The 8,360-nt window shown below is 33.4% G+C and overlaps 1 protein-coding gene across 3 annotated transcripts; it reads left to right on the forward strand.

Annotated features, from left to right (window-relative positions):
* Positions 1-438: 438 nt before the first annotated feature.
* LOC110681640 (CBL-interacting serine/threonine-protein kinase 24-like) lies at positions 439-3,655 on the forward strand. 3 transcript variants are annotated; one of them, XR_002503300.1, is made up of 4 exons: positions 439-691; positions 2,578-2,634; positions 2,759-2,833; positions 3,378-3,655. XR_002503300.1 is itself a non-coding variant. In XM_021857789.1 (4 exons), the coding sequence occupies exons 1-4, from the start codon at positions 857-859 to the stop codon at positions 3,490-3,492; spliced, it is 342 nt and encodes a 113-aa protein (XP_021713481.1). In that variant the 5' UTR covers positions 728-856; the 3' UTR covers positions 3,493-3,655. The 3 variants fall into 3 exon arrangements, 1 of the variants encoding a protein (XP_021713481.1); XR_002503299.1 differs by having other exon boundaries at positions 445-691; positions 3,358-3,655; XM_021857789.1 differs by lacking the exon at positions 439-691 and adding an exon at positions 728-931 and having other exon boundaries at positions 3,358-3,655.
* Positions 3,656-8,360: the final 4,705 nt, after the last annotated feature.

Genomic DNA, 8,360 nt, shown 5'->3' on the forward strand with positions numbered 1-8,360 from the left:
AAATTATTAGTTGATCTTTATTGGTTGTTAATTTTTTTATCGTTTATTATGTAGCATATAACTTATAATTGTGAATCTAACATAATGTTTATTAATAAACTCGGTTCAGTTATACCCTTAGCTTATATGTATAATACAAGCATCTAATAATTATTGGTTGGGGATATATGGAGTATATGGGTGGTCGTGGCTTTGATTTGTGTGAAATATTACTCATGACATGTAGTGTAACTAAAGTCATTTTTTGTCTAAATATAAGATAAGTGAAAAATTTTCATACTTTAATTAATCACATTGGCATCTTTAAATAATAGGCAAACAAGAATTACCCTAGGAGTATACAAGTAGCCGACTAGATTGTACATAACAAGATAACTAAGGAAAACAGAATGTTATAATTAAGCTAAGGCTAAAAAAACAAACTCAACAATCTTGACTAAGTCTAACAACATTATTGACTAAGACTATATACTATATTTACAAAATAACAGGTCAAATAATTAGATACTCTAATTATTCCTGAATTTTCACCTTCTCCATTGAAGTGGTTGCCCTAGCTTTCTTACTCCATTGAAGCAACACCTCCGCCTTCTCACTCCATTGAAGCAGTATCTCCGCCTCCATTGAATCGTGCTCTATTCTCCATTGAAGACGAATCTGAGCTTTCTCACCTCCATTGAAGCTGCTCCTGGTTTGTTTCGATTTCGCTTCATTTTTGGTTTTGATTATGTTTTTTTTAGCTGTTCTTGATTTTGATCTTCTTTGCGATTGATGAATTGTTGGTTGATTTTGTTGTTGTTGTTTTAGGGTTGTCGAATCTGGTTGTGTTATTCATGTGTTATTGGATTGATTTTTAATGGATTTACTCGTGAATTTGTTCTATGTTATCAAAACCATAAAATCTTACGCATTTGCCTTCTCTCTCCTCGAGGTCTGTTCTTACCCTTGATTATTCTTGCAACTTTGAAGCTCTTGATTATGGAGATTACAATCTTGATTTCTGCAGATTTGGCCCTAATAATCGTTTAATTGCTTCGAATAATCTTGATTTTAGCAAAGGCCCTAATAATGAACCTTTCAATTGGTTGGTTGGTTCTTGTAACGGTTTAGCTTTGTCAGTTTATGATCCTGTTCTTCGTACTGATGTCGATTTTTGTTTTGCGGTTTATAATCCTGTCTTCGTACTGATGCTTATGCTTTTATTGAGATTCAAAATCCTCAAGGATTTAATATTGGTCATCCTTTCTAATATGTATAGTAGCTGGAAAGTCTATTATTATTATTATTTTAATTTTAAAAATGGAATATTTATAAAGCCTTTTTTCAGACAATTGTCAATTAATCCAAAACTTTTAGTTTCTTAGTCTTCATTTCATATATTTTTTTTTGGTAAAGTTTGGTAAGGGTCAGGCCTTCAGCTCTTTTCCATCAGATTAACTAGTTTTAAAAGAGTTTGCTTATCTGACAACACAATTTCTGATTCTGGGGATACTTATTCCTCATATGCTATTGCCCCTTGTGAGGATATGGCTTGTTGTGGTTAGGATATCAAGGTAACATTCTGCTAAGGATACCCAACTTCTGTTGTTGGAGTCTCTGAGGCATTTCTGCTGCTAACTAGGTGAATAATGCTCAAATGAGTGGTGGTAACCTTGATGAGGATCTAAGCTGTGCAAGTTAGGGATTATATATTTCTGAATATTGAAGATGGGGACCTATTGTTGGATGAATTAAGGATGAGTGAAAGCAGGGGGAGCTAGAGTTTCCCCTTAAGATTATAAAATCGTCTGAGAAAATTAGGATGTGACCATTTCATGGCAGATTCAAGGACCTTCAAAAGGCACCCTTGGACTGAGAATCCTGCACATTATATAATAAAGGGCTTGCAGGGAGATGAATTCTTGCATGTTCCTATGGCTGAGTAGCATTCTCAACAGCTTGATTTGGCATTTTTCAGCAATAAGGAGGCTGATTGCCATCTTCAGAACCATTGAAACATGAGTCTTCAATTATTCTGTCATACAAGGAAAGATACAAAATCAATATCCAAAGATTTTCCTAGAAAAGGTTGTGGAATAAAATTAAAATTGAACTCTATTTATCTGGAGCGTCTTATGAAAGGGTTTCACATTGAAGTTTGTCTTAACTTTTTTTAGGTTCTCATATTTTGAGCACTTCATGTCCTTTAATGTATTCTCCTTTTTATTTTTCTGGTATAGATTTTTCTTGTCGTTTAATGTAACCTTGATAACAACTTGATATATATGCCACTTGCAAAACATTCTATGCTGAATTGGAGTGTTGCTTCTGCTGTCTGGTAAGGATTGGAGTGCTTCTCCTTTTAAACAAATTAATCAACTTGATCTAAGTCCCGGGGGATATTTCCTTCATTGAATTGGGCATTTTTATCTCGTGCTATTTATATTCTACCTTATTTATATCGAAATTTTAAGGTCAATTAACTTAATGGTTCTTTGTCTTTGTTTCCCTTTGTGATCTAGATGTGGTTTAGACAACAGTTAAATTATATCTTGAACTATTTGAGCCCTAACCTTTTCCTTTCATTGATTTCTGTAGACAAGACTTGAAGGAATATCTGCTAGTAAGGCAGGACAGTTTGCTGTGGTGGTAGAGGTAGTTCACTTTCTTTTCTTTTTTTTTTTAAAATAAAAAAATAAAAAAATTGTTGTTGAGCACTTGAGCTACGCCCCTCGAAATCCTAATAGTATTTTAAAATATCCCTTTGTCCTTATTTCAGGTCTATGAAGTTGCTCCCTCACTTTTTATGGTTGATGTTCGGAGAGCCGCTGGTGACACCCTTGAATACCACAAGGTCAATTAGCTTTAAGCTGTTCTTGTTATCTCGCTTGTTTTTTAACTTTTCTGAACCGTCTGCGATAAGATAATGCTATAAGGGGATGGCTGTTACGTTAGGGAAAGTTGGAAATGTGTGTACACTGCATTTATGCCTTGTGATTGGTTACTACGTTGAGGAAAGTTGAGAATGTGTGTATATATAGTGCATGTTTACATTGTGATTGGTTGTTTAACATGGCAATTTATGAGCACATACACCACTTCATGCAATCTGATTTCCCCTAATAGAAAAATAATATGTATTTGATTGCTTCTTCTCTCCTAAAATTACCATTTTCTTTACTTCGTTCCCCCATATAAAAGATAGGAAATGAATGAAAGGGGAGTAATAATTTCAAAAGTAATAGAGGGGAGGTATTGAGATTTATGTTTATACAATTTTCAATTTTAATTTTAATTTTTATTTTTAAAAGTGGTTATCCAAGAAAGAAACAAGTTTGCCTTTTCAATTTCTTTCAAATTCTGACGTTCTGTGCATAGGTTCAAAATGAAATTATCAGTTGCATATATAATTATATCAATATGGCTTCTACAAGTCTCGTAAGAGTTAATCAGCTTGGACCTGCAAACTCCAAGAGAAGCTTCAGATGCTGCTGTCCTCTGTTCAGCTGCTAGTATTAGGAACACGATTTACACCTATCTTTTGGCTGCTGCTGTCCTCTGTTCAGCTGCTAGTGTGGAGCTGGTCTTTGATATTTTCGTTCCTTGCTTTGATTTTTTTTTGGACGAAAATTGTAATATTACAGCCTTTTTTAATGAAAATATGTAACTTTATATATATGTTAATGTTTCTATATCAATTTAAGTGAAAAAAAAGCAATTTTTTTTTTTTAATTTTATTTTTTTGGGGTATTTTTGGCACCGGTTTTGACCAATACCGGTGCCAAAAGTTTTAAAAATTTTATTTTTACACTTTTGGCACCGGTTCAAAGCAAGAACCGGTGCCTAAAGTGGGGTTTTTGCACCGGTTCTTGCTTTGAACCGGTGCCAAAAGTATTGAAAATTAAAAAATTAAAAAACGTGTAGTGGGCACCGGTTAACCGATGCCAAATGCTTTAGTTGGCACCGGTTTTGAACCGGTGCCAAATTTTCATGGATTTGGCATCTCTCAAATACCAAACGGTTCAAAATCGGTGCCAAAGGGGGGGGGTTTGAACCGATGCCTTTTTATCTTATTCGTCTAGTGATTGCATAAAGAGCTTCCCTTGTGATCAATGTAACCAAGTTTAGATCCAAAAGGCAATTACAAAATAAGTCATATTAAGTCCTACAAAATCATTTAATCATACCAACTAAAGTCATTTAAACATAATTAACACACAAGTAAAAGTCATAATGTCAATACACAACATATAAATTCTTAATCATCATCATTAAAGTCTTCACCTCCAGACGCATATTCACTTCTACCACTGTCATCATTATCCTTTTCATCACCAATACCAGCACGACTGCGATCGTTTGTTTTAGCATTGCTCTTGCCAATAACTTCACCAGCTTTAAATAATCAAAATGTAGAAAACAATCAATTTTCATAAAAAACATTTGTATTATACGAAAAATACTTACAAAAAAACATACACAAAAATATTTTTTGGTAATATTCCATAAGACACAAGATCAATTCCCACACTAATCAGAGATGTAGCTGTTGATCAGAAAAATATAACAAGTAATGTCCTTAATAATAAATGGTCAATTCCAAGATAAAACAGAGAGCGTTTAGAGTATGAAAAAAAAAATATAACAAGTAATGACCTTAATTAACAATAAAAGGTCAATTTCAAAGTAAAACAGAGAGTTGTCTGGAGTATAAAAAAATATAACATGTATTGACCTTAACAATAAAAGTTCAATTCAAAGATAAAACAGAGAGTTATCTGGAGTGTTAATAAATATACAGGTAATTACACATCAACATGGTGTGGTCTTTACTTAATAAAAAAAAGTGAAGCAATTCAAGAACAAAATTAAAAGAATACCTGTCTCTTGGGAATGAACATCATCGGGAGTGGCAATCCGAGACTTCGCCATCTCTCGGACCTCAGTCATGTCATTGAAGAGTGTTAGATGCAAACGCCTTAACATCTCTTGCACAACAAGGCTCTCTAACATGATAGCCTCCAAAGACATTCCTTCCGCACGACGACCATCTCCATCAACATCATCAGTCACTTTATCAGCCTCATGTTGTTCAAGTTCCCAATGTCGACGAAGCGCACGCTTGATACCAAGCCACACCCACTGTTTTGTGTCCGCGTTGAACTCATACCCCAATGCCTTCTTGCAAGTGTTGTAGTTGAATGGAGTGATTGGTGATGTATCCACTATTTCATTTGACAAATCAACATTAAACCTTGGATCCTCCTCATCGAATGAATCTGGTGGGTCAACATGGGCCTTGGATGCTTTACTTGCGCCAACTTTAGAGGTAAATGTCTGAGTAGGATTGTCAGTCGTGCTTCTTGTGGCTCTCCTTCTACCTGTGTAACACCCTAGAAATTCCTTTTCTTTAAAGATACCCACTTTGACCTTTTAAAATACGAAAAAAGGAAAATCTAAAACATTACCGTTACCGTGAAAACGGCTAAGGCAAATATCAAAGACTCACACACAACGGAAGACTACTTTTAAAACCATTTAAAAACAAGTCAACTTGAAAAAGTCAAACCAAACGAAAGTAAAAGTCAAACTAAGTCAAACAAAGTCAACCTACAACTTGGAACCACTGTAGGCCCTTAAAACCCAATCAATATTTAAAACCTTTGCGTTAGTCTCATGATCATAATAAAATAAATAATATTTAAAGCAAATAAAACATATCACATTCCTATGAGAACTAAGCATAATTCGTTCTTCACTCATGCCCTTCATGAATATGCTTCATCACCCGAAAGCTTCTCTCTACTTGTCCCCACTACTCGCCATTAGAAATGGGTCGTCGTAGGGCCAAGGTAAAGACAAGGCCAAACAAACATACAAACACACAATCAGCAAAGCTGAGTACATAAGCGTAATAAAACACACTAACATGCTTTCATCCTAACATCACACAACTTACCATGTAACACCTGTTTACAAGCATACAAAACATCCAACACCTAACTAAACCAATGTCAATGTTCATTTAATTTTGATTACACATCGAACGGGTTTCCAACCATACCCCGCCTCAAATAAATTGAGGTAAACTACACCGGAAGCTAACCGGGTAGGCAAATGTCACATAAAGTGACTGGACGTTCAGCGCATAATAATAAAAAAGGAAAATACAACATTTTGTACTCCCAGTAGAAGTTATGGTCAAATATAAAGTTGCATAGCTCCCCCCATATGTTCATTCTCAAGGTATATACGTTCCAAGAGTTTTGGTGTGTTATCTCTTTCACTTTACGTTGTTTACACATTTTTAGACTTGGTGATGACTCTAATAAATCATTCAAGCAACCAAACATACCAATTTAATTCTTGAATAATTAGTGTCCACAAATTTAATAGTTGAACCCTTTTTAATCTACCTTAGTACTAAAGACACCTTAAACGCATAATGCGCCGCAAATCCTATCCCTCGGTCTTAGAAACACCTTAAGTGCATATAAACACCGCAATATAATTTATTCTTGTGTATTAAGACACTTAAATAGCTCCTTCCTCAAGCTTATAGCATCAATAAAAATTATATGAACCGTAATAAAATTCCCTTTTCATATTCCAAACCAAATTAAACATTTAGTTTAATTAAACATGCTCTCTAACATGCCAATAATAAAAGTGTGGTTCATAACCAACATGCCAATATAATTAATTCCAATCACCAATTCATCGCAAATAATTCATACACAAATCATTCACTTATTATCAAGTTCCAACCAACACCTATCATGATACTACTTGGAATTAATTAAACAAAACCTAGCATGCCTCTACATATTCAAATAAATACTAAGTACGTGAACGTACCTTGAATATGATCTCAAAATCGCCACGACTAAATAAAATCACTTACTTGAAAGTCTTCTACAAACAAAAAGTATAAAGAAGTATTAATGCCTCTTCCACACAAATTTCCAGCAATATATACTCTCTTTAAATCACTCATAAACCCTCTAATATAATCTGAAATTTTATTTAAAACCCTTACTTTTATTCCCAATTAATGGGTAATTAAAAATCCTTTCAAGAAATATAATTATAGCTTATATATAAAAATTCCAGCATTATTAAAATTTATAAAATTGTTGTAATTTAGTTTAAAAACATTAATTTCAATAGTTTTTATCAACCACAATCAAATTCCATCAATAACCATTAATTTAGAAACCTAGGGTTTTTAATTTGGGGCTTTTTAATTTAAAATTAAATCCAAAATTAATATACAAAATACTTATTATTAAACATCCTAAAATCATCACAAAACCCAAAAACAATAATTAGATTAAGGTAGATTTAATTAAAACAAAAACAATAATAATTTTTTTAAGACCACCGGCGCACACAACCACCTAGGTTGGCTGCTGCCGCGCCGCCTGGTGGCTGCTGCTGCCGACAAAGGCTGGTGGTGGTGGCCGGCCGGTGTGTGTGGTGGTGATTAAAATAAAATAAAAATAAATAAATAAAGGGGAAGGGGAAAAATAAGGGGAAAAATAAGAGAGAGAGAGAGAATTTACCTTTGGGTGCACTCCACCTTAGGCATATGATGGGTATTTATACCCTCTCATAACCTCCTACTTACTACCCTTAACAATCCATTTCCTACTCAAAGTAGGATTCCTAATCAAACTAGGATTTTGACCTTCTTTAAAACTTTGACTTTAAAATTATCTTTTTATAAAATAATATGCCCTAATATTTTTAAATCATAAAATAAATATTTTCAAGATTATTAAATAATTAAAATAAACTTTTTAATTAAAATAATTCCTTTTAAGTTAATAAAAACCATAAATAATTCATTTTAAATTATTTAAATACTTTAAGAAATACTTATTTAAATTAAAATACGTAAAAATACGAGGTATTACAGCCTGCTGCGGTAGGAGATGAAGTTGGAGAAACTCTAATGAATACTCTTGGCTTTTTTGCTGGATGAGGGGGATTTCTATTGGAGCTAGGGTATCTTTTTGCAGCCATCTTCACTCTCGGCATGTTACTACACAAATTACAAAAAAAAGGTATAGTAAGAACTCATATTAAACACATATATATGGCCTAATGTAATGAATCTCATATAAACAAATAATAAGGGTTATTGCCAGTTTGCTTAAAACATGAAATATAGACTATGATGACAGCCATTAACAGGAAATAAGCTTAACAATTGAAGGTCATTACCAAAAAGATACAGAAGAGTAGTATATGATGACAATAATGAACAAGCCGGGTAATAGCAATACAATTAAAGGTCATAACCAAACTAAAACATAAGAGTAATATATGAGAACAATAATGGACAGGTAATAAGCAATACAATTGAAGGTCATTAC

Source organism: Chenopodium quinoa, unplaced genomic scaffold (genome assembly GCF_001683475.1).
Source record: "Chenopodium quinoa cultivar QQ74 unplaced genomic scaffold, ASM168347v1, whole genome shotgun sequence".
Taxonomy (NCBI): domain Eukaryota; kingdom Viridiplantae; phylum Streptophyta; class Magnoliopsida; order Caryophyllales; family Amaranthaceae; genus Chenopodium; species Chenopodium quinoa.

Coding starts and splice junctions, on each gene's coding strand:
- LOC110681640 (XM_021857789.1), top strand. CDS start 857: ATGGATTTACTCGTGAATTTGTTCTATGTTATCAAAACCATAAAATCT. Junction 932..2,577: donor TTGCCTTCTCTCTCCTCGAG/GTCTGTTCTTAC, acceptor TGATTTCTGTAG/ACAAGACTTGAAGGAATATC. Junction 2,834..3,357: donor ACACCCTTGAATACCACAAG/GTCAATTAGCTT, acceptor TTCTGTGCATAG/GTTCAAAATGAAATTATCAG.